Raw genomic sequence first — 26,633 nt, 5'->3', positions numbered from 1 at the left:
GATGGGGGTGGGATTTTCCGAGCTTTCCTGTCATTGGTTAATATTTTATTCTGTTGACATGTTTTCTTACTGCTAATGCTTCCGACACCTTATTGTCCACCCCCCTCTCTTCGAGTCTGGCAGGAGCTGTCAAAACCACGCCTATAGAGGCCCACAATTGGTCCAGAAAGCGTAAAATCAGCAATCAAAGGGGCTTGGTTCATTAGTGTTGGGATCGAGGCAGGAAGAACATGTGAGATAGTCACAGTTCTTCAGTGAACAGGGCAAGACCATTTCAACTCCGTGTCCGTGTGGAATGATTGCTTCAGCCTTCAGAGAGGCACATCTTATTTTTCTCAAAGCGACTGGTCGAGAGAAAGAAGGAAACCCCGATTCTGCTCTCAAAGCGTAGCTGCTTCACTATCTTTGACTGATATTGTTACTGCACTTCGTGGAGGTACCAGCAACGGGTTTACGTGTAGTATAGGCTAGTTCCTATCAATTCAGGTTTTTCTGCTAATAACCGTCTATAACCCGTCTATTCATAGCCTATCTGGCACAGTATTCGACATTACTTCTGTATACTTCTTACAGAAATAACAATACATTATTCTGGAAAGTGTCCTACTGTTTTTTGCCGAGGGGGGAGAATCGCACTGTATATCATAATTTCACTTCGATATTTTGGATGCACCGATGAGAGATCCAGTTTTCACAGGGACTGCCATGGCTTATCACCCTTTTCACGCTCACCGGCCGACCGACTTCTCCATGTCAGCTTTCCTAGCGGCCGCGCAGCCTTCCTTCTTCCCGACGCTCACTCTGCCTCACGCGGCTCTTACTAAGCCCATGTCGGACCACCTCGTTGGAGCCGCGGAGGCAGGGCTCCACCCGGCTCTCAGCCACCACCACCAGGCGGCTCATCTCCGCAGCCTGAAGAGCCTGGAGCCCGAGGAAGAGGTGGAGGACGACCCTAAAGTCACACTGGAGGCCAAGGACCTATGGGACCAGTTTCACAAAATAGGAACTGAGATGGTTATTACCAAATCTGGAAGGTGAGAGTGCGCTCTGATAATTATTGCTAGCGAGGCTGACGACAGCGTCATGGTTGTTCTCTGTCCATCAATGGCGATTATAGCATGTAAATCTTGGTGGGACAAATATTGTCCATACTGTATAGGCTTTGTGTTCAGATGTGCCTTGTGTTCAGATTTATTCTGTAACGCTTCAGAAAGATAATGGCGAAAGCAAGTGGGTTCGAAAGAGGTAGTTACATTTAGGATTACAGCGAAACAATATTACAGGGCCTGCTGTAGGCTAGACTGGCGCTATGTGATGCTGTTATTCTTTGTAGATTATTGTCTGTTCTTTAACGTATAGGCCTAGTTTATTATCGAAATAAGTTAATTATTTAACTTAAACGTGATAAATACAATCACAGCGTACTATTGTGACCTGATTTATAGCATTTTATTTAGTTTCGATGGTACGATTGTTATAATCAAGTTCGGAGCGTCTTTGACAGCGTCTCCTCCAGACGCTATCAGAGACCGTAAAGGATCAATATTTGCTATATTTAGAAAATGTTGAATGCATTAAAGACGAGCCGTTTTGAGTTTAGTTTAGGTTAGTAGTCTTGCCAGAGAGGGAAAAAACCCTCCCCTGGCTTTAGTCAGCAAAACGATACCAGCATATGGATCAAACTGCATTCTGTCATGACAGTTGAGCTTCTGGATTTTGTAAACAGACTGACAGACTGGAAAAAGAGGATTGTGATTTAACCTAAGTGATAGTGTCATGTCATAAATATATTTCACTTGACTGATTACAGACGAATTCCTAAAATATTATATTATAATATAAATATTATAATCATCAAATAAATACAGAATACTTTTAAGTAGGTTATTAGGCTGATAACTTATTCGTTTTATTTCATACAACTATCATGGTATTTTCAAAGTTGCATGTACATAATTTGATTGAATGATTTTATTATAAAGAACAGTTCTGTCAATTAATATTACTTTATAATTTGCCTATATCGATTAAATAGTGTTGCATTTTCACTGGACACAAAGAGAGCGACTCGCCTAATGACATCTTAATACAATGTTATTGCCAGATTTTTGTGTCTTGTCTGACAACATTAAATGTCATATGTTTATGAATAAGCCAACATGCAATTAATTCCACGCATATTTGTCTGTCTTCCAGGAGAATGTTTCCTCCGTTTAAAGTCAGAATAAATGGGCTTGATAAAAAAGCCAAGTATATTCTATTGATGGATATAGTCGCTGCCGACGACTGCCGCTACAAGTTCCACAATTCTCGATGGATGGTAGCGGGAAAGGCCGATCCGGAGATGCCCAAAAGAATGTACATTCACCCGGATAGCCCAGCTACGGGAGAGCAGTGGATGGCCAAGCCTGTTGCTTTTCATAAACTGAAGCTGACCAACAATATATCGGACAAGCATGGATTTGTAAGTACTGTATGTTGACTTTTATTCACATTTAAACACGCAATTGTATTTGTGATTAATAATAATACATGACACACATTTTATACAGCATATGTTTTAGGTTATGGAGTAACACAGTGTATTTAAAGACAGATACTGTTGGATTTTATGAGTGAGATGTGTCTATATTTCTTGGATACTCTTATTCTATTTGCAACATTATTTTAGTGGGCCTATTGTATTGGAACTGCATTTTCCCCAATATGTATGGCTTAGTATTGCCATGCTGTTGCCACTGTCGACATGCAGGAAGGACATGCCCCCACTGTTCAATGTCGACATAGGCCTGTTTCCAAATATGATCTCCCAATATATTATTGTCTAAAGCTTCATAAAAGTAGACTATAAATCTAATATCACGAATGCTCTTGTTGTTGGTAGATATAGTAGGTTAATAATATAACGTATTTACACATTTATAAAACTAAGTTTTACACTATTGAGGAAGAGGATTGAAATCACGATTCAAGCATTAGATGTGCTATTTTTTTTAAATCATATAAGCAAAGGGGGGATTCTTGAGAAATGGGGATTATGAGAGTCAGGAATCTGGTCAAGGGAACTGGGTAGAGTGGAAATAGGGTTTGATTGCTTTATTCTGACCTAGCCTCACTGCCTTGAGCCAGCTTGAGCAGCTTGGAATAAAAACAATGTGTGGATGTAGCCTGTGCTCGAACTCGAAGACCGATCATGTTTCGCCGTTGGTCCCTGAAGTGCTGTTTGTAGCCTACTGTAAAAAATAAACCGCGGAGAAGAGGAGAATTATGGATGCCTCAGAAAGTCGGCTAGAGAGAAGCTGCAGTGTTACAGCGTGTGTTTGTTCAATGCTCATAAACCTATGTGCAAACAAACCGACTGTAAACAAATTGAACATTTACATGCCAGACGCATCTGCAAAATGTTGCAGACCGTGTTTTAATAGATCTAGGCCTACATTTTACCATATGCTATCCAACCTGTATCTTTAATTATCCAGTCAGTGTGTACAGGCCGACATGTTGTAGTATTTTTATTTTTTATTTTACCTTTATTTTACTAGGCAAGTCAGTTAAGAACAAATTCTTATTTTCAATGACGGCCTAGGAACAGTGGGTTAACTGCCTGTTCAGGGGCAGAACGACAGAGTTGTACCTTGTCAGCTCAGGGATTCGAACTTGCAACCTTTCAGCAACCAACGCTCTAACCACTAGGCTACCCTGCTGCCCCATTTAATGAATGTATAGATTCATGTATATACATGTGTTATAAATGTTATCAGATACCCAGTAGGTTAGCCAGCATATGTGATAATGCAATGTTTATCTCGATCTGTGTTGACCAAAGGTGTGTTCTCTTGCATTCTAAGAATACGCAGTAGGCCCAATTCTGAATAGACCTACTTATTGTTATGAATGATAATCTTTATAAGAAATAATAATAACATATATTAATTTAATGTGATGTGATGTACATGATTGTATTGTATTACTCACGTATGGGCCTAAGAGTGACTTTGAGATAGGCCTAGCATCAGATGGTGGCGATGAAATGATAATAATATTTTTTTTCCCTTCCCTCCACAGACGATTCTTAATTCCATGCACAAATACCAACCCAGGTTTCATATCGTGAGGGCCAACGACATCCTGAAGCTCCCCTACAGCACGTTTAGGACATACGTGTTCCCAGAGACAGACTTCATCGCTGTCACAGCTTATCAAAACGACAAGGTAAGCAATACAGTAGCCTACACAATACAGTACAATAAAGTGGAATTTAACACAGGCTACATTAATGTTAGAGACCATGAAATAACCTTGTCATGTGAGGTTGGGCCTGGATTCACATACATGCCACGATTTTCTATCAGCAAAATGTTAATCTGAGGTTCAATTTCGTTTTTGTTTCGTTTGTTTTTATGCTGTGAAAAGTTGTCTCATTTGTGGAATTCGATGGCCTCACTCATTTGTACAAACTTGTTTCATTTAATGATCTTTGTTGACGAATTTAGTCCGAAGTTTTACAGTGAAACCGTTTCTGCAGGGTTTTTAATCTGTAGGACTAAATGCAGCTGCCCAATCAAACCGCATGTTGGTCGTCATTGTCAAATGTTATGGTTAACCTTACGTAACCAGTTTAGCCTACAATTGCAGGCATATATTTGCCTAGTGAAATACGTATTTGAAAAAGTTGTCTTGCTGTTGTCTTTCCGTCTATGGGCTATGGACTATGGACGAGTTGCTACTGTTGACTAAAGGCTACAATTCCATTCAAATCTAATTAGATGGCGCATCTTTGGACACGGACACCATTTGGTTAAAGACGGATATCTCATGGTTCTTCGGGGTGTCAGTAATTCCTAGATTTGATGTATTGAGTATTTATTTTAGTTGCAGTCTAAAATTATCTAGCTCCCTGCTACCCCCTCTCTTCTCCCCCTCCTTGAGTCTAATTGGAGTCCGTGTCAGAGGGGCCTGTGGTGGTCTATTTGCTATCGTAAAGTTTATGGCAAAAAATCACAATCGATTAGAAGGCACTACCCTCGCCAGTTTGTCCGCGAGCTACACAGTGTCAGAAGCTGCCTGCGCAATCAAAGCGTGACAGACGAGGAACTGCGATTCCCTGATTGGTCGATTCGCGAATTCCTCAAGAGTTCCATACAAGATGAGCAGGGGGGAAACAGGACAAACCAAGCAGCGTGCACAGCGGTTCCAGTGACGGGGGTGGCTCCAAAGCCCATGCAGTATTTGTTCCATACAAACCTTGCATGAAGTAGCAATGATCCAAACCACATAATTAATTATGGATAAGATAGTCAGTCATCTGTTCAAGTCACCCCCACTCAGCAATCCGAAAAAAATGGATGGAGAAACAATGTTTCTCATGGGGGTCGTGAGAATAACGCCTCGTCATTAATCCTCCATTAATAATGCAACATCTACCGGGGCTTCCTTTCAACAGAGTGAGTTCTGTTCGGTGTGTTTAACGGGACACTATGTGTGTGGGAGAAATATATCAGAATAAATAATGTTGAGAAAAACACGTGACCATATATATAGGTCAATTCATTATTAGGCCTGTACCTATAGGTCGAGTTAAGGCCTACTACTCCTACTACTACTACTAGTAGTAGTTCATTCTAACGTCTTGGTTAGGTCTATTTTTCATGGTTTATTTTCTCAATTTCCTGTCCTCAGATAACACAGCTGAAGATTGATAATAACCCTTTTGCCAAAGGATTCAGAGACACCGGAAATGGAAGAAGAGAGAAAAGGTAAGCATAGGCTATGTCGATTCGCCCATCACATTGTGTAGTCTAGCCTACTTCTATATCAATTATATTTATCATAATACGATCATATGCATAGGACATATGTTATGTCTTTATTAGTTAACAAAATAAAAATGACAAAATGCATGCTTTTCTCAACTCTGAATATAGGCTTATCATTGAATGTAGGTCGGCCCACAGCTGCCCTGATGTCATGTTAATGGTGTATGGATGCCTTACTTGAATACATGTACCCACTATTATTAAAAGGGAACCGTTCAACTCTAGGAAACAGTTGACCCTTCCCTCTCTGCGGATGTATGAAGACCAATGCAAAGCAGACCGAGACGGGGGCGACTCTGATGCCTCGTCTAGTGAACCAACAACCGGCAGAGATGGTGCACACTCTCCAATCGGACCTGGATCCAGCCCGCTTAGGTTCAGTCGAATCAGCCCAGGTAAGATAAATTATATTTAACCTAAATCTCAATTCGTTCGATAGGCTTAAACATAATAATGCCATTGTGGCCAATGGCATTTAGACTTACGGTGGCTGACATAAGTCGACAATAGGCCAAATCCTCTAGTAATATAGCCTATTAAAGAGAATAGGCTATAGGCCTATACCCACATTGTGCATTGCAACAGTATACGGTTTGTGTCCACTTCATTTAATGTATTATGTCCAAATATATGTGCAATTTACCAGGAAAAAACAGTGTTATAGTACATTTTCTAATTACAAAATGTACTTTGAATGTTTCCAGCAGCTCCTGTTCTTCAGATTTAAAGTGTTATTATTTGACAGGCTATTTGTTCAACTCACTTATTATAGAAATATTATAGAAATATTAAAAACTGTTTCGTCTTGTAATGCATAGACTTATCAGGCTATTTGACCATCGAAAAACAGCAACTGCTGTCCGCTCAACTTTCGATTCATAACTGAAGTCTATTTACTCTGAGGAAACAAAGAGAGTTGGCCTCCTAAAAATACAACATAAAGCCCCATGTTAACGCTCCGAGTCAAACTCTTGGGCTGACATGTAGGAAGGAAACGGTTAACAAGGCATGTTGACACTAAATCATGACTGTACAATTAAAATCATCACGTGTGGGTGTGCTTGTGAATGTTTTAACCACTGCCGTTTCAACTGATATTTTACTTTCCATTATTTAAAAAATTGTTTCAATTAAGTCTGAGCATGACATGGCATTTTGTCAGTTATTTTACATTTAAGCATACAAAATGTACAGCCAATTCTGACTACAACTTTTTATTTTATTACAGATGATAAAGCTTGTACTGACAGTGAGCAAGAACTTGATCATCAGGATGAGGGCTGTACCGCATCGAACAGCCCTGAACCGGAGCCGCCCTCTCCCTTCAGCCCGAGGTGCGAGGACCGGGTGAAGGAAAAGCCGAGTCTGGAAAAGAAAGACTATCCGGACTCAAGAAAGTCGAGCGACTCCATATTCAGTATAAGGAACATTGAGAAAGGAGACAAAACGGAGAACAGGCACAGGAAAGACACTACAGATTCGTCAAAAAAGGACACCGCAGACAGCGGCGCGATAAGCGCAACCAAAGAAAGTTTCTCCCCGCTCATGGTTCAAACAGACAGCCCCTCACACTTCAGCGCGAGCCACCTGCAGAGTTTGGCCCTGTCTGGCTTGCACAGCCAGCAGTTTTTTAATCCAATGAACGCCGGACAAATGCTATTTCACCCTGGACAGTTCGCTATGGGCCCAGGTGCGTTTTCTGCCATGAGCATGGGACATCTATTGGCCTCGGTATCCGGGGCAAGTGGTATGGAAAACGGCAGCCTCTCCGCACAGGGCACCGGGGGCGCGCCGAACCCTTTCCCCTTCCATCTATCGCAGCACATGCTCGCCTCTCAGGTAAGGGCGACTTTAATTCTACACGGTAACAAATGGTTTGTTTGAACTCAGTGATCACTCATAGCCCTTTATGCTCGTTTGATGGCGCCAACACCGTTGGGGACATTATTATTTAGGGACTAGAATAGACGTTGACTAACAAAGCACAACTCTTACAAGTAAACTAAAGTATGTCCACTGTAGACGCCTTGTATTGTACATGTGACTGGACATATTTAGCAGGCCCAATCTCGGCATAACTAAAAATGCGCAGCATGTTGTTGAGTTATCAGGTCACTGCCACTAGGATTAGGGAGTCCTGGGGCTCTTGCACACTTACCGCAGTGAGAGGATACATGCTGCCAGAAGAGCGACCAATACATGTCTTGGCCTATATTATTATTATTATAATTTTGAACAACAGTTCTGTTAATGGTTTTTCAAAGCAGTCTGATATTTGTTTTAAAAGAACATGCTTTAGAAGACCGCCCATAAATCAACCACTCATAGGGAATGTGTGGGAGGAAAAACGAGAGGCCTGGCTTTTATTTACCTCCCTTTGGAATGCGAATAAGTATTCTCCTTTTTAACATCCCATCCATATAACCTTCATTATTCTAAAGGGTTCTTTAACGTCGTAGAAGACGAATTCCTTGTAGGTTTAATTATTGAAGTGAACTAGCTATTCAGGCCGTGCGTAATTTGGTCGTTGAGCTGACTCCCCAAGGTTCAGTAAGCCTAGTCATTTGAGTAGGCTACATCGTGGTCTGAATATACCACTATCACGGTCCCGGTACTAACTGCCATTTTCTCCTGTCTGATTTCAGGGCATTTCCATGCCGACCTTTGGAGGCCTGTTCCCGTACCCGTACACCTACATGGCTGCCGCTGCCGCCGCGGCCTCCGCTATGCCCACGAGCACTACTGCCAGTTCGCTCTCGAGAAATCCCTTCCTCACCAGCTCCCGCCCCCGGCTCCGGTTCAACCCTTATCAGCTCCCCGTGTCTATGGCCCAGAGCACAAGTCTATTCACCACCGGCCTGCCAGGCGGCCTAAACCCCAGCTCCGAGTCGTCCAAATCGGGCAGCAGGGAGACGAGTCCCGTGCCTGAGCTCCACAACCACAAAGCGGGGTCGAGTCATAGGACCAGCTCCCCCAAATCGATGAAGGACTCTATCAATGAGCTCCAAAACATCCAGAGACTAGTGAGCGGCCTGGAGAGCCAGAGAGAGACGTACCCCCCGAGAGACTCTCCTAAGTGATCTCACTAATGGAATAATATATTCCACCACGACTTGGCTTGAAATATCAGAGGACTTTATGAGACATTTTGTACAGCACATTATGCGAGGAAATGTCAATACAGGCCTACCTTTTCGCGCGCCTGGACTGAGAAAAGAGGCATGGAATGAAGGAGAGAGAACCAGCGTCGTCACTTACTGTTTCTGTGTGGGGTACGCTTTCAATATTATAGGAAACTGAAGCATCGAAATAATATGAAAACCAAAAGTGGGCACTGAATTTTTAGGCGTCTGGCTAAAACTTGAGCACACTAAGAGGATACCGCAAGGAGGAAACCCTACTAACAACATTCTTCATGTAGAGCATATTGATGTTAAACGACAGTGGCAACGTCGTGGCATTGTTTTTAGGGACTGAAGAGAGAACAGTTTTAAACTATAATCAATAGACGTGCTTTTTTTAATGATGAGAGCACTACAGCAGCATAAGTACTGAATGAACACTAGTGTGCGTTTTGCCCGCATTATGGAGAAGGTGCAACCTGTAAAACGACAGGAAAACAAGCTACATCCCAAAAGTTTTTAAAACATAGGCTATTATTTCAAAAGGGTTGGATAAAATGAACGTTCCGTGAAAAATAATTGATAGAAGAACGCTTAGGCCTATCGTTTCTGTCAGATTTTTTTGTTTGAATTATTTATGTAAATAAAATAAATTCTGTAAATAAGCTATAAAGGAATCCAAGAATATGCAATTGGTATTAATTTATTTAAGACTGTACATTGACGTGTATATAATATTTAGAGTTTAACTCGTTGCTTTTTATTCTTTTTTTATTTTACATGAACGTATTCTGAAAATGAAAGCTATTAGGCGCTTGTTGGTTTGAACCAGAAAGTTTTTATCTGTAATGCATAGCTGATTATCTGCCTGTGACACATGAAGGAAACTAACATGTGTGCCATGTTTATCTCTGTCTTCAAAAACTAATATCAGCAAAGAGAGAAAGAGAGATAGATAGAGAGAAAGCTGCCTATTTGCCACATTACCTGACTATTATCTGCAGGAGAGGCAGAGATGTAGGAAAACCTCAGGTCATTTCACTCCAACACAGGAGAGAATGATAACAGTTCTCTTTAAATGGGGCATAATGCATATCTATATATATATAAATATATTTAAAATTGAAAGCGTATCTTGCTTATGCTGGTTGTGATTTTTTGTTGAATTATCTCACAATTTCAATTAAAAAACAAACAATGTGTTAAAGTTGTGTTCACTCATATTTTGTACCTATTGGACACAGTTAAATTATCTTTTTAAATTCATAATAATAATAATAATTGAAATTAATTATTAATAATGTATATATGCTACATATTTTTTTATAATTATAGCTTAATTATGATTATTATTATCTCCCAACATCAGATGAAATAGGCTTCTAAATGAATGATAATACCCCTTACAAATTAAAATAAGACCTAAGTAGTTTTCTTAGTGTATGGTGCCCCCTGTCGGCAGTATATTTGAGGATAAAATTAAAGTTTTTCAGCCCAGTATTTCTCTAGTTCTTTATCAGTGATGATTGTGTAACAAATTCAAACGAAATATTACATTATATCATCTTGAAAAGGCAAATCGATGCATTGTATATTTCTGTTCATAAGAGCAATGTAGAATGTATAACTGTCATTAGTTCCAAATCATTTTATTCTCATAACTATTAGGCCTATAAGGCCTATAATTGTCATATTTACATTGCGATGCCGTTGAATAGAGGAGCGTGAGTGATGACATGCAAGGCATCTCTTTTTAAACGGAGCTACTGCTAGTGTTTATATAAGTGTTTCCTGTAGTATTGTCTGTATTCTACTATTAATAGAACAGAATAGTAATATAGGAGTATTTTAAGGAGGGCGAGACACTGAACTTCCGTCTCCCCCTCTCCACTTCAACCGCACATATCCTCTGCACGTTCAATAGCACTTGGCCTATAGACGCAGTTAACTGTTTGAGTGAATGGGAAAAACTGTATGACACACAGGGTAGTCCATAGGCCTACTCAAATCAACAGGAATGGACTTTTAAGAAGGGTCAAATGAATAATAATTTTCCTTAAGAAATTTGCCACAAATTAAATTAAACAGTAGCACCCAACATGTCATAGGACTTATAAGCTTTTTTTGTTGTTGACGAATGACTTACAGAAACTGAAGGCATAACTTTCCAAAAAATACGCAAATATTGTGTTCACATGAGCTAGTACAGATGAACACTTTGTTATTGTATGGACATATTTTATGCGTGAGAGAGATGCCTTGGTTGGGGACAAATTGTCCCGTATCACCGTGAAAGGGTTAATTAAGCACCACAGCTTAGGCTGGGAAGTTTGGGAGGATGGGTGCTTGGACGCCTAGTCCCTTTGGCAGCAGACAGCCCTTTGTCCAGCAACCGGCGCCTGTCGCCTGCCTACCGGCCACACAGCCTCCCCACACCCGCGCACAATGGCAGGGGGAGCAGGGGGAGATCCCGCCAGCCACGGTTCTTCTCATTAGAGCACCCCTTCTTGTTTCTTTTCTTTTCTTTCTGCAGCAATAATCACAAAACTCTCATTCTATTATGGGGCCATTGTTGCCCACTCTGTTATCTTCAATTAAAAGAGTGAGCTACTCGACCTCGCACTCTCGGATAACAAACTATTTGTCTAAAGCAATCAGTCAATGACTGATCAATAGGCTCCTTTAGCAGACTCATGGATCGCAACTAATGATTGGTGACAGTTCGAGGTAAAAAGGCCAAGACTATTCACAACTTTGTTCACTGATCAGTGTAGGCTACTATTTTCTAGTGTTTCTACAAAATACATGAACGGAATCTCTACCGGGCCTGGTGGAACAAAATTAAGTAATATGTGTGCACGAGTTAATTAAAAGTGTGTGCATGATTCAAAAGAGCGCAAGAGAAGCCTAAACCAGATAACTCAAAATCTCTTGCGCATCTTAATTAGGTTACAATTATCTATATGGTTATATACGGTTATTCATGTAATGTTTTTGTTTTGTAAAAAAAAAAACAACCAGCTACAGTAATTGAATATTCTGTTTTGACCACATTTTCACATGCATTCACATTGGTATGAAAAATGGTCATTCTTCCTGATCTCAACCAACCAACCCAGCATGACTCATGATGAGTAGGCTACAGACTCCTTTCACTAAAATCAGGGCCAGACAATGACATGATGATGCTAATCTATTTGTCCATCACAGTTGAGATATGTGTTCTGTGTGCTTCTGTAGATTCACTGATGTTTACCCACAGGCGGCTGGTGGCACCTTAATTGGGGAGGACAGGCTCATAGTAATGGCTGGAACAGAATAAATTGAATGGTATCCAACACATCAAACACATGGTTTCCATGTTTTTAGGGGAGACTAGTCACAAAGTAACATGTTCAGGCTTTTGAATAATTATGAAAAGATTGTTTGAGTTAGATTAATAACATTTTTATACAAACAACTGTAACCACAAGGTGCATGTGTAAACAACAGGCCATAGATATAGAGGACTAATCTTTGTATCTGTGCCATTATCGACAGCATGGACAGCACCATTTTAAAGTAATACATCTTCTTTTGCTGATTGCTCCCAACTCAACTTTCCACAACTGATATAATCTGAATTATATTATGTTACAGAACTAGTAGCCTATTCACTTATAGCCACTGATGATTAGCTGATGATTTTCTGGTGATTAGCGGTCTGTTACACAGACAACAGACAAGTTATTGATTAACTTGCAAAAGTAAACTTAAAAACTTTATTTTAACAATCTTATCGAGATTCCAATCAGTTTAAATGAAGTACACAAGCTGGTAATTATCTTGGGGGCAAGAGGAGTCCCTCCTCCATCCTATCTCGTGCCCCATGCCATGGCTATCTCAGAACGTGAGCTGGGTGAGAACATGGACAACCCACCACTGGAGGAGTGGAGACAGATCTCCTGGCGCAGATAAAAAGCAAGGAAGCAGATATCAGCCCAGAATAGACCGGCAAGGAGGGAGGGAGATGTAAGCTACTAAACATTTCCTTGGAAGCTCTCACCTGCTCTGCGGTCTGAAAAGACACATGCCATGACCTTTCACTCCATATATATATATATATATATATATATATTAAATGAAGTACACAAGCTGGTAATTATCTTGGGGGCAAGATATATATACTGTATATATATATATATACTGTATATATATATATATATACTATATATATATATATATATATATATATATATACACAGTACCAGTCAACATTTGGGACACACCTACTCATTCAAGGGTTTTTCTTTATTTTTGCTATTTTCTACATTGTAGAATAATGGTGAAGAAATCAAAACTATGAAATAACACATGGACTCATGTAGTAACTAAAAAAGTGTTTTAACAAATCAAAATATATTTTATTTTTGAGATTCTTCAAAGTAGCCACCCTTTGCCTTGATGACGGCATTCACACTCTTGGCATTCTCTCAACCAGCTTCATGAGGTAGTCACCTGGAATGCATTTCAGTTGTTGTTAAATGTGTGGCCTTGTTAAAAGTTAATTTGTGGACTTTCTTACCATAATAATGTGTTTGAGTCAATCAGTTGTGTTGTGACAAGGTAGGGGTGGTATACAGAAGATAGCCCTATTTGGTAAAATACCAAGTCCATATTAGGACCTCTCTCCGGTCAGGAGACTGAAGTAGCACCTCATGGCAGAGGTGTAATTCCCATTCTGACTCATGGGATGTGGTATTTTGTATTGACCAGGGACAGCTCAAATGAGCAAAGACAAATGACATTCCATCATTACTTTAAGAAATGAATGTCAGTCAATCCGGAAAATTTCAAGAACATTGACATTTTCTTCAAGTGCAGTCACAAAAACCATCAAGCGCTATGATGAAACTGGCTCTCACGAGGACCACCACAGGAAAGGAAGACCCAGAGTTACCTCTGCTGCAGAGTATAAGTTTATTAAAGTTAACTGCACCTCTGATTGCAGCCCAAATAATTGCTTCACAGAGTTCAAGAAACAGACACATCTCAACATCAACTGTTCAAAGGAGACTGCGTGTATCAGTCCTTCATGGTCAAATTGCTGCAAAGAAACCACTACTAATGAACACCAATAAGAAATAGAGACTTGCTTGGGCCAAGAAACACGAGCAATGGATATTAGACTGGTGGAAATCTGACCTTTTGTTTTATTTTTGGTTCTGACAGCAGTGTCTTTGTGAGACGCAGAGTAGGTGAACGGATGATCTCCACATTTGTTGTCCCAACCGTGAAGCATGGAGGAGCAGGTGTGATGGTGTGAGGTAGTGACACTGTCTGTGATTTATTTAGAATTCTGAAACGATACACAATCCCATCTGGTTTGCACTTAGTGGGACTATAACTTGTTTTTCAACAGGACAATAGACAAGGGCTATTTGACCAAGGAGAGTGATGGAGTGCTGTGTCAGATGACCTGGCCTCCACAATCACCCGACCTCAGCCCAACTGAGATGGCTTGGGATGAGTTGGACCGCAGAATTAAGGAAAAGCAGCCAACAAGTGCTCAGCATATGCGGGAACTCATTCAAGACTGTTGGAAAAGCAGTCCTCATGAAGCTGGTTTAGAGAATGCCAAGGGTGTGCAAGGCTGTCATCAATGCAAAGGATGGCTACTTTGAAAAATCTCAAATATATTTTGATTTGTTTAACACTTTTTTGGTTACTACATGATTCCATATGTGTTATTTCATAGTTTTGATGTCATCTTCACTGCTATTATACAATGTAGAAAATAGTAAGAATAAAGAAAAACCCTTGAATGAGTAGGTGTGTCTAACATTTTGACTGGTACTGTATATTTTTTTCTCTAATTGATAATTGCATATATGCCTCTTATTTACGCATGGAACACATGCTATTTTACGCAAGGCAAATACTTTTTAAGCCTGGCACAAATGCTTGGATTTCAACGTTCTTGCATCACTGTCAGTAAAGTTTGTAGAGAACGAGGGAAGTAGAATTGTTTGTTTACTCTACTGGTCAATGTTTGACAGACACTGTTTCACAATAGAAAGGTGCCTGTCTGTCTCTAAGTTACAGCAACTGTTTAATTTCTGCTTCTAGGGCTTCACAGTTGAATAGAAAGGTAATAAGGCCCAGTGGAGAGTGCATTCGCAAGCCGTCTCCCCCTCCTGGCCACAGGTTTATGAAATTAAGTAAATTCCACAGCAACTTCAAAATGGAATTTGCTATATTTTTGTCCTTTGTAGGTCCCCTGTAATTTTTACACCATTACCACTATGTTTATTGGCATAAAATATAATCACATCTTAATATGAACATAAATGTCCTATACACTTCATTATTATCACCTGCATACACATAATGTGCGCTGGAGCTGCCTCTGGCTCGGACTTTCTGCTTGTTCTTGCCCTTCTGAGTGTACCTGCGCAAAACAGTTTTGAAGTACCATTATTCACCACTAGATGTCACAACTACTTACTTTTGAAAAACAACCAGTTTTTTAGGGAAATATCAGTATGAGATCAAATAATTATTTTACCTCCTAGTGAAGCATTCTTCCGTGATATGTCACAAAAGCTGAAAAAACAACAACAAAAGAAAACAAAAATAAGCATCTTAGGTACATGTTATAAATACTAATCAAAAGGTATGAATTCTAACACATTAGTGATGGGTCCAATTCATTTAAACTTCTCCAGTGCTGAGAGTTAAAGCCTTGAAATAAAAGAAGACAAAAACTAAGGAAAAGCAATTGGCTAGGTAGTACTCTGTTTCAGCTGTCGTGGGCAGCCTATCTGTTTGGAGGAGGTGCTTTCCTTGAGTGCCGTGCATACAGGGACCTTTGAAATGTTTGGATCCTTTTTTTGTCAATTTAATTGGTGGTTTCAAATGTAAAATGTGTGTGTGTGTATGCACCAGCAGTATGTATAGCCATACTTATTGAGAAGGATGCCGTAAGGAGGCCCTGAGCAAAGACTACCTACCATGTCTTGTTATGTAACGCATGCTACATTGTTAATGTACAGACAACTATACTTGAAAAGGACAGTGGTGAAAAAAGTACTCAACTGTCATACTTGACTAAAAGTAAAAGTCACACAGTATAGTACTACCTGAGTAAAAGTCTAAAAGTATCTGGTATTAATGTAGTAAAAAGTACTAAATGTTCAAAGTTGAGTAAAAGTACAAAGTAAAAGTAAATGCTATACAATTCCTTATATTAAACAAACCATACCTCACAATATTTTTTTTTACGGACAGAGAGGGGCACATCCCAACACTCACATAATTTACAAACACAGTATTTGTGTTTAGTGAGTCCGCCAGATAAGAAGCAGTAGGGATGCCAATGCTTTATATTGATAGGTGTGTGAACTGGACCGTAATTCTGTCCTGTCTCAGCATTCAAAATGTAACAAGTGCTTTTTGGTGTCAGGGAAAATATATGGGAGTAAAAAGTACATATTGTCTTTAGGAGTGTAGTGGAGTAAAAGTAAAACAGTAAACTAAAGTACAGGAACCAAACAAACAACTTAAGTAATACTTTAAAGTATTTTTACTTAGGTATTTTACACCACTGGAAAAAGATGTGTATAAACTAAAATATTACAATAGGGAAACCAGTAAATCAACAATAAACCAAACAATATTATACTAAAGATATGTGAGCTTTTGAACCCAAGGTTGTGTCCCAGATGGCACCCTATTCCCTACATTGTGACTATGGTCCATGATTAAAAGAAGTGCACTATATAGGGAATAGGGTGCTACTTGGGAAACAGTCCGAACTCTCAGACACATGCTCCATGCATCCTGTAGGACCTGTAGAGTAGACAGAGTAGACGTCCAAAGCATCTTTTGATCTCCTGGGTCCTTGAGGACATGTTTAATAAGACATAAAACACTGCAGAGGAGGGTTGAGGGATTTTCAGACCTGACCCGGGAGAAATCATTTGCTCCTAGCACGCAGCGCCCCTGGTTTTGACGCAAAGATGAACATAGGAGATTCATTTAGACTAACAGAGTTTGTCATGATGAACGGAGGGAGCGCAGGGCCTAGCTGACTAAACCAGACAGCTCTTCTAAAAACATACAATCCTCTCACACAACCCCGGGTTAAGCAAAGAGAGAAACAGTCACAACGGCTGACAGGGAGATTGTGCACACACAGACACAGACATAGGGCTTGATTCAATCAGATTCACGCTAGCCGACACCCACATAGATGGTGTTTTGACGGGATAGAGGTGGAACCGCGTTAGAGCTGTCAAATCCACAAGCGGCTCCCGGCATAGCTATCGTGGACGTTGGCTGCACGGTCATATTAGTATACCCTTAGAACAAAAGGTGCTATCTAGAACCTAAAAGGATTCTTTGGCTGTTCCCATTTTGAGAACCCTTTAAAGAACTCTTTTGGGTTCAATTTCACCAATGGGTTCTACATGGAACTTAAATGACTTCTACCTGGAACCAAAAGGGTTCTACCTGGAACTAAAAAAGGTTCTCCTATGGGGACCGTCAAAGAACCCTTTTGGAACCCTTTTTTCAGAGGTTGAAAAAGTACCCAATTGTCATACTAGAAAATTACTTTAGTATAAGTTAAAGTCATCCAATAAAATACTACTTGAGAATAAGTCTAACAGTATTTGGTTTTAAATATACTTAAGTATAAAAATACATGTAATTGCTAAAATATACTTAAATATCAAAAGTAAAAGTATAAATAATTTATAATTCCTTATATTAAGCAAATCTATGGACAGCCAGGAGCACACTCCAAGACTCAGACATCATTTACGAATTAAGCATTTATGCTTAGTGAGTCCGCCAGATCAGAAGCAGTAGGGAGGACCAGGGATGTTCTCTTGATAAGTGTGTGAATTGGACCATTTTCCTGTCCTGCTAAGCACTCAAAATGTAACAAGTTTTTGGGTGTCAGGGAAAATGTATTGTGTAAAAGTACAGTATTTTCTTTAGGAATGTTGTAAAGTAAAAGTAAAAGTTGTCAAAAACATATAGTAAAGTACAAATACCCCAAAAAACTAAGAAGTACATTAAAGTATTTTTAGTACTTTACACCACTGACCTTTTCCAAAGTGTTGGAATTCCATGCAGCTGTGTTTATAAGTTCGAACACTGGAATGTGGGATATAATCTAGGCCTACACCTTGATTAGGTTGATAGAAATCCTCATTATTTTGTTTAATGATTTTCAATTAGAGCATAATTATTTATATATAGCCTAGGCCTATTACTTATACATATTATTTATATATAGACTACACTATAAATATAGCCTAGGCCTCACCACGATAAATCCACGATAATTGAGAATTTCAATAAGCATTTTTCTGTACCCCTGTCAACAGCTCTGCACCCCGCACAGCAACTTGCCCAGCCTCCCCATTTCCCCTTCTCCCAAATCAAGACAGCTGATGTTCTGAAAGAGCTGGAAAATCTGGACCCCTACAAATCAGCTGGGCTAGACAATCTGGACCCTCACTTTCTAAAATTATCTGTCGCAATTGTTGCAACCCCTATTACTAGCCTGTTCAACCTCTCTTTCGTATTGTTTGAGATCCCCAAAGACTGGAAAGCTGCCGCGGTCATCCCCCTCTTCAAAGGGGGAGACACTCTAGACCCAAACTGTTACAGACCTATGTCTATCCTACCCTTCCTTCCAAGATCTTCGAAAGTTAAGTTAACAAAAAGATCACCGACCATTTCGAATCCCACCGTACCTTCTCCGACTCTGTCAATCACTGCATTCTTATCGGCAGACTCAACAGCCTTGGGTTCCCAAATGACTGCCTCGCCTGGTTCACCAACTACTTCTCAGACAGACTTCAGTGTGTCAAATTGAGGGCCTGTTGTGCGGACCTCTGGGAGTCTCTATGGGGGTGCCACAGGGTTCAATTCTCGAGCCGACTCTTTTCTCTGTATACATCAATGATGTCGCTCTTGCTGCTGGTGATTCCCTGATCCACCTCTATGCAGACGACACCATTCTGCATACTTCTGGCTCTTCTTTAGATACTGTGAACCTCCAGATGAACTTCAATGCCATACAATACTCCCTCCATGGCCTCCAACTGTTTTTAAATGCAAGTAAATCTAAATGCATGCTCTTCATCTGATCGCTGCCCACACCTGGCCGCCTGACTAGCATCACTATTCTGGACGGTTCTGACACTCATGCTGCCAAACATACCCTCGTAAAACTGATTATCCAACCGATTCTTGATTTCGGCGATGTCATTTACAAAATAGTCTCCAACACTCTACTCAGCAAATTAGATGCAGTCTATTACAGTGCCATCCATTTTGTCACCAAAGCCCCATATACTACCCACCACTGCGACCTGTATGCTCTCGCTGGCTGGCCCTTGCTTCATATCCGTCGCCAAACCCACTGGCTCCAGGTCATCTATAAGTCTCTGCTAGGTAAAGCCCCGCATTATCTCAGCTCACTGGTCACCATCGCAGCACCCAGCCGTAGCACGCGCTCCAGCAGGTACATTTCACTGGTCACCCCCAAAGCCAATTCCTACTTTGGCCGCCTTTCCTTCCAGTTCTCTGCTGCCAATGACTGGAACGAATTGCAAAAATCCCTGAAGCTGGAGACTCATATCTCTTTCACTAACTTTAAGCATCAGCTGTCAGAGCAGCTTACAGATCATTGCACCTGGACATAGCCCATCTGTAAATAGCCCACCCAACTACCTCATCCCCATATTGTTTTTTGTTTATTTTTTGCTCCTTTGCACCCCAGTATCTCTACTTGCATATTCATATTCTGCAGATCTATCAATCCAGTGTTTAATTGTTCAATTGTAATTATTTTGCCACTATGGCCTATTTATTCCCTTACCTCCCTAATCTTACCTCATTTGCACACACTGTATATAGACACTTCTATTGTGTTATTGACTGTACGTTTGTTTATCCCATGTGTAACTCTGTTTTGTTTGTGTCGCACTGCTTCGCCTTATCTTGGCCAGGTCGCAGTTGTAAATGAGAACTTGTTCTTAACTGGCCTACCTGGTTAAATAAAGGTGAAATAAAAAAAACTAAAACACTTTCTCGTTCTGAACTTCTAACGTGGAACTGGTGTTACTTCGTTACAATCACAAGAGCAGCTGCTCACCAATGTGACAGCTCCAACGCAGTTACACCCCCAAAACAGCTCTGCGGGTGTCAGCTATCACCGGTTAATGCTTTATCTGATTGAATCCGGTTCATATACAAAACAACAGAAGTTTAAAAAGATATTGGTTCATTGTGTACTACATAAACATACTCACATAGTTCTATTCAATAGCTTGCATGCAGTCATGCACTTACATGCACCCATGCAAACGCACATTCACGTGTTCACACACATCTCACAACACGCCATCCCTGCACACTGATGGGGTATCAATGTCACCAGTACGCTAACAGTGCGGGCGTCCCATGTTGCTTTCTTCACTGTCTAGTGTCTGTCTCCTCTAGTCCAGGTGTTTCTGTGTATCGACGACTCTCAACGCTTCTCTTCCCTCGAGAACAAAGGCTTAAGTACCCGGGAAGTCTTTTGAAATACATTTTAGATGACCACTGACAAGTTAATCGCACCCAATAAAAATGGAGGGAACCAGCTAAGTGTTGCATGACAAATGACCTCCCTTATGCCACGTATATAGAGCTTGGAGCAACACAAAGAAGAGAGGGGTTAGGAAAGTAGTCCCATCATCCAAAGACTAACCAGAACCAAACCATATTCAATTACTATACTAAAAGAAACGCAGGGTGCGTCCCAAATCACACCCAATTCCCTATATAGGCCCCATAGAATGACAATGCCCCCATCCATAGGGCATGAGTGGTCACTGAATGGTTTGATGAGCATGAAAACAATGTAAACCATATGCCATGGCCCTCTTAGTCACCAGATCTCAATCCAATTTAACACTTATGGGTGATTCTGGAGCGATGCCTGAGACAGCATTTTATACCACCATCAACAAAACACCAAATGATGGAATTTCTGGTGGAAGAATGATGTCACATCCCTCCGATAGAGTTCCAGACACGAGTATAATATATGACAAGGCACATTGAAGCTGTTCTGGCATCGTGGTGGCCCAATGATGACAAGGAAGAGGACAAGGAAGATGTGTGTTTTAAAAGGAGTCTAAGGAAGGGGCCATCAAGTTAAAGTGGGATTCTGGGATGCTGGAGGCTCCCTGGGAGGTCCAAGCAGCACGGCACGCACACACAGCGTGTGGAGCAGGCCTAGCCCCATGGCTTCTGTAATGTCGGACGGCCAAACTAAGGTCCCATATCTCCCTTGTCACATGGCTGGGGATCAGAGAGCGGTGGACAGGACGGGATGTTACAGTGTGTGTGTGTGTGTGTGTGTGTGTGTGTGTGTGTGTCACAGTGTGTGTGTTGTGTAAGTAAGTGTGTGTGTCGTGTTAGTGAGACTATGGGGCTTGCTTGACCGGATCCTGAACCGGACAGCACTTGATGCCTACATACTGAACACGAGTGAGAGCCAAGAGAGCTACTAAACTGGACTAAACACACCAATTAACTCTGACACTAATGTTTAGTAGCACTGCCATGAACTGAGCGCTAACAGTCCAAACCCCATCTCACGTCAAAGCTTGAAGGGCTTACCTCAGAAGAACAGAGGGCATAGCACTTTTGACTTTTCTAATAATAACACTAGCTAAGGATCTTGTGATGGTGATGTGATAGAGTACTGATGGCAATACCACCAAATATGTGAATTGTTTTATAGAGACATGTACAGTTGTGCTTGTTTGTATAGCGGATTATATGAGTGGTTCTGTTGAGTGACCTTTCCCTTTTTCTCTCACAGCCAAGATGTAGGCCTCTTTACACTTCAGAGACTAGCTAACTAAAATCAGCTTCATGAGTTACGTGATCAGTCTGCTCATTTGGTTCACAATCAACATTGAGCTGCTCCAACAAACAAACAAACAAAGGATTGCAAGTAACAGGATACCAATATATTCAACTTTCTGTCTCCCTACACAGATTGGCCATGATCAGAGCCATATACACGGCTCAAAAAAATAAAGGGAACACAACACAATGTAACTCCAAGTCAATCACACTTCTGTGAAATCAAACTGTCCACTTAGGAAGCAACACGGATTGACAATAAATGTCACATGCTGTTGTGCAAATGGAATTGACAACAGGTGGAAATTATAGGCAATTGGCAAGACACCCCCAATAAAGGAGTGGTTCTGCAGGTGGTGACCACAGACCACTTCTCAGTTCCTATGCTTCCTGGCTGATGTTTTGGTCACTTTTGAATGCTGGCGGTGCTTTACTCTAGTGGTAGCATGAGACGGAGTCTACAACCCACACAAGTGGCTCAGGTAGTGCAGCTCATCCAGGATGGCACATCAATGCGAGCTGTGGCAAGAAGGTTTGCTGTGTCTGTCAGTGTAGTGTCCAGAGCATGGTGGCGCTACCAGGAGACAGGCCAGTACATCAGGAGACGTGGCGGAGGCCGTAGGAGGGCAACAACCCAGCAGCAGGACCGCTACCTCCGCCTTTGTGCAAGGAGGAGCAGGAGGAGCACTGCCAGAGCCCTGCAAAATGACCTCCAGCAGGCCACAAATGTGCATGTGTCTGCTCAAAAGGTCAGAAACAGACTCCATGAGGGTGGTATGAGGGCCCGACGGCCACAGATGGGGGTTGTGCTTACAGCCCAACACCGTGCAGGACGTTTGGCATTTGCCAGAGAACACCAAGATTGGCAAATTCGCCACTGGCGCCCTGTGCTCTTCACAGACGAAAGCAGGTTCACACTGAGCACATGTGACAGACGTGACATAGTCTGAAGACGCCGTGGAGAACGTTCTGCTGCCTGCAACATCCTCCAGCATGACCGGTTTGGCGGTGGGTCAGTCATGGTGTGGGGTGGCATTTCTTTGGGGGGCCGCACAGCCCTCCATGTGCTCGCCAGAGGTAGCCTGACTGCCATTAGGTACCGAGATGAGATCCTCAGACCCCTTGTGAGACCATATGCTGGTGCGGTTGGCCCTGGGTTCCTCCTAATGCAAGACAATGCTAGACCTCATGTGGCTGGAGTGTGTCAGCAGGTCCTGCAAGAGGAAGGCATTGATGCTATGGACTGGCCCGCCCGTTCCCCAGACCTGAATCCAATTGAGCACATCTGGGACATCATGTCTCGCTCCATCCGCCACGTTGCACCACAGACTGTCCAGGAGTTGGCGGATGCTTTAGTCCAGGTCTGGGAGGAGATCCCTCAGGAGACCATCCGCCACCTCATCAGGAGCATGCCCAGGCGTTGTAGGGAGGTCATACATGCACGTGGAGGCCACACACACTACTGAGCCTCATTTTGACTTGTTTTAAGGACATTACATCAAAGTTGGATCAGCCTGTAGTGTGGTTTTCCACTTTAATTTTGAGGGTGACTCTAAATCCAGACCTCCATGGGTTGATAAATTTGATTTCCATTGATAATTTGTGTGTGATTTTGTTGTCAGCACATTCAACTATGTAAAGAAAAAAGTATTTAATAAGAATATTTCATTCATTCAGATCTAGGATGTGTTATTTTAGTGTTCCCTTTATTTGCTTGAGCCCTAAATGCTGATTGGCTGAAAGCCATGGTATATCAGACCGTATACCACGAGTATGACCAAATATTACTTTTTACTGTTCTAATTCCGTGGGTAACCAGTTAATAGTAGCAATACGGAACCTCAGGGTTTGTGGTATATGGCCAATATACCACAGCTGACGGCTGTATCTTGGCACTCCGCGTTGCATCGTGTGCAAGAACAGCCATTAGTCGTGGTATATTGGCCATATACCACACCCCTCGTGTCTTATTGCTTAAATATATATTGAATGAAATACATTGCTCTGGCAGAGATGTAACGTGGTCATTTGTACAAGTCCAGTACCTCCACACTTAGATAGGAATGTGAACCTTGCCTCTTCACTGCCTCTGCCTGTGTCTGAAGCTAAACAACCTAGTAGGTCTCAACTGAGATTTGTAGCACGACACCCTCGGCTAGCTGACAGCCAGGGCTCAGTGTTTCATTCGCTTCGGACAGCTCTGAACCATGTGTATAAACTGTCCATTTGCCTTGACAGAAGGCCAGAAGATGTCAACTGCACTTGAGTTACTTTCCCCATGTGGGGTGAGCCCCAGTATGGGTGAGCCCCAGTTTCTCCTCTTATCCAAATGTTTTCCCATACTGGTCATCAATGGCTCTGTTTTGATTTGTGATTTGTATGTAAGCAGGGCTATTCAGCGCCTTTGCAAATGTCAAGGCAGTAGCTTCATCATTAAATATTGTCAATGGGAATGACAACTTATGAGAAGTATCAGAGATCATCATCTAGATTCAGCTGTGGGATGATTTTTTTCTGAGCGGATGGTCGGGGGGCCGGAACATAATTACTAATAAGTTGTAGATTGCAAATTAACCCCAAGAAGCCCAAACAGATATAATATTTGACTAAAACTTAATCATTTCAAACATTGCTTACATTTGTATACGATCACTTGTCTCTCTATTATGCCTGGGAATAATTGAGAACAAATTTACAAAAATTAAATCCCTTGGAACTGATTTCTTGGTGTTTTTACAGTACAGTGCATTCGGAAGGTATTCAGACCCCTTGACTTGTTCCACATTTTGTTACGTTACAACCGTATTCTAAAATGTATTAAATACTGGTTTGTAAGACATTGTTGTAAGTTTATATTTAAAAAAGTAGGTGAGTAATTTATTGAAGCACCTTTGGCAGTAATTACAGCGTTGACTCTTCTTGGCACAAGCTTGGCACACCTGTATTTAGGGACTTTCCCCCTTTCTTCTCTGCAGATCCTCTCAAGCTCTGTCAGGTTGGATGGGGAGCATCACTGCACAGCTATTTTCAGGTCTCTCCAGAGATGTTCGATTGGGTTCAAGTCCGGGCTCTGGCTGGGTCACTCAAGGACATTCAGAGACTTGTCCAGAAGCCACTCCTACGTTGTATTGGCTGTGTGCTTAGAGTTGTTGTACTGAGCACTCTGGAGCAGGTTTTCATCAAATCAAATCAAACTTTATTTGTCACATGCGCTGAATACAACAAGTGTAGACCTTACCGTGAAATAGTTACTTACAAGCCCTTAAACAACAGTGCAGTTCAAGAAGAGTTAAGAAAAGATTTACCAAATAAATTAAAGTAAAAAATTAAAAATAATCAAAAGTAACACAATAACAACAATAACGAGGCTAAATACAGGGGATACTGGTACCGAGTCAGGGGGTACAGTTTAGATGAGGTAATTTCTACATGTAGGTAAGGGTGAAGTGACTATACATAGATAATAAACAGCGAGTAGCAGCAGTGTACAAAACAAATGGTGGTGGTGGTGGTGGGAGGGGGGGTCAATGTAAATAGTCCGGTGGCCATTTGATTAATTGTTCAGTTGCAGCGCCAGCTGTGCCATCAGAGTCCCTGGGTTCGCGCCCAGGTTCTGTCGTAACCGGCCGCGACCGGGAGGTCCGTGGGGCGACGCACAATTGGCCTAGCGTTGTCCGGGTTAGGGAGGGCTTGGTCGGTAGGGATGTCCTTGTCTCATCGCGCACCAGCGACTTCTGTGGCGGGACAGGCGCAGTGCGCCTGTTTGCTTGTAAACAGGAATCAGGAGGATAGAATTATGGTCAGATTTGACAAATGGAGGGCGGGGGAGAGCTTTGTATGCATCTCTGTGTTTGGAGTAAAGGTGGTCTAGAGTTTTTTTTTCCTTTGGTTGCACAAGTGACATGCTGGTAAAAATATGGTAAAACTGATTTAAGTTTGACTGCATTAAAATCCCCGGCCACTAGGAGTGCCGCTTCTGGATGAGCATTTTCTTGTTTGCTTATAACCTTATAGAGTTGGTTGAGTGCGGTCTTAGCGCCAGCATCGGTCTGTGGTGGTAAATAGACAGCTATGAATAATATAGATGAGAACTCTCTTGGTAGATAGTGTGGTCTACAGCTTATCATAAGGTACTCTACCTCAGGCGAACAATACCTCGACTACTTTAATATTAGACATCGCGCACCTGCTGTTATTGACAAAAAGACAAACACACCCACCCCTCGTCTTACCAGACGTAGTTTCTCTATTCTGCCGGTGCATGGAAAATCCCACCAGCTCTATATTATCCGTGCTATCGCTCAGCCACGAATCTGTGAAACATAAGATATTGCAGTTTTAATGTCCTGTTGGTAGGATAATCGTAATTGTAGGTCATACATTTTATTTTCCAATGATTGCATGTTAGCAAGTAGAACGGATGGCAGTGGGAGTTTTTTTTGCTCGCCTACGGATTCTAGGAAGGCAGCCCGATCTGTGCCCTCTTTTCCTCCATCTTTTCTTCACGCAAAAGACGGGGATTTGGGCCTGTTCCCGGGAAAGCAGTATATCCTTCTTGTCACACTCGTTAAAGGAAAAAGGATCCCTCTGTACTTTACACAGTTTATCTTTCCCTCTATCCTGAGTAGACTCCCAGTCCCTGAAAAACATCCCCACAGCATGACGCTGCCACCACCATGATTTCCTCCAGACGTGATGCTTAGCATTCAGGCCAAAGAGTTCAATATTGGTTTCTTCAGACCAGAGAATCTTGTTTCACATGGTCTGAGTGTCC

At 41.6% G+C, this 26,633-nt stretch overlaps 1 protein-coding gene across 4 annotated transcripts; it reads left to right on the top strand.

The window, feature by feature from the left end:
- Positions 1-10: 10 nt before the first annotated feature.
- On the top strand, positions 11-10,145 carry tbx2b (T-box transcription factor 2b). Of its 4 annotated transcripts, none has more exons than XM_064974753.1 (7): positions 11-1,034; positions 2,197-2,473; positions 4,066-4,212; positions 5,680-5,756; positions 6,024-6,211; positions 7,045-7,655; positions 8,462-10,145. In XM_064974753.1, the coding sequence occupies exons 1-7, from the start codon at positions 676-678 to the stop codon at positions 8,894-8,896; spliced, it is 2,094 nt and encodes a 697-aa protein (XP_064830825.1). In that variant the 5' UTR covers positions 11-675; the 3' UTR covers positions 8,897-10,145. The 4 variants fall into 4 exon arrangements, with proteins under 4 accessions (XP_064830825.1, XP_064830827.1, XP_064830826.1 ...); XM_064974755.1 differs by having other exon boundaries at positions 13-1,034; positions 6,042-6,211; XM_064974754.1 differs by having other exon boundaries at positions 15-1,034; positions 2,197-2,464.
- The last annotated feature ends 16,488 nt before the right edge of the window (positions 10,146-26,633 follow it).

Source organism: Oncorhynchus masou, chromosome 9, assembly GCF_036934945.1.
Source record: "Oncorhynchus masou masou isolate Uvic2021 chromosome 9, UVic_Omas_1.1, whole genome shotgun sequence".
In the NCBI taxonomy this organism is placed as follows: Eukaryota; Metazoa; Chordata; class Actinopteri; order Salmoniformes; family Salmonidae; genus Oncorhynchus; species Oncorhynchus masou.
This window is presented reverse-complemented; position numbering and strand designations above follow the sequence as displayed.

What these genes read in the sequence shown, in the direction of transcription:
- tbx2b (XM_064974753.1), top strand. Translation starts at nt 676, where the DNA reads ATGAGAGATCCAGTTTTCACAGGGACTGCCATGGCTTATCACCCTTTT. An exon ending in AGCATGGATTTGTAAGTACT is followed by an intron (nt 2,474 to 4,065) that starts GTATGTTGACTT and finishes TTCCCTCCACAG; the next exon opens with ACGATTCTTAATTCCATGCA. An exon ending in AGCACATGCTCGCCTCTCAG is followed by an intron (nt 7,656 to 8,461) that starts GTAAGGGCGACT and finishes GTCTGATTTCAG; the next exon opens with GGCATTTCCATGCCGACCTT.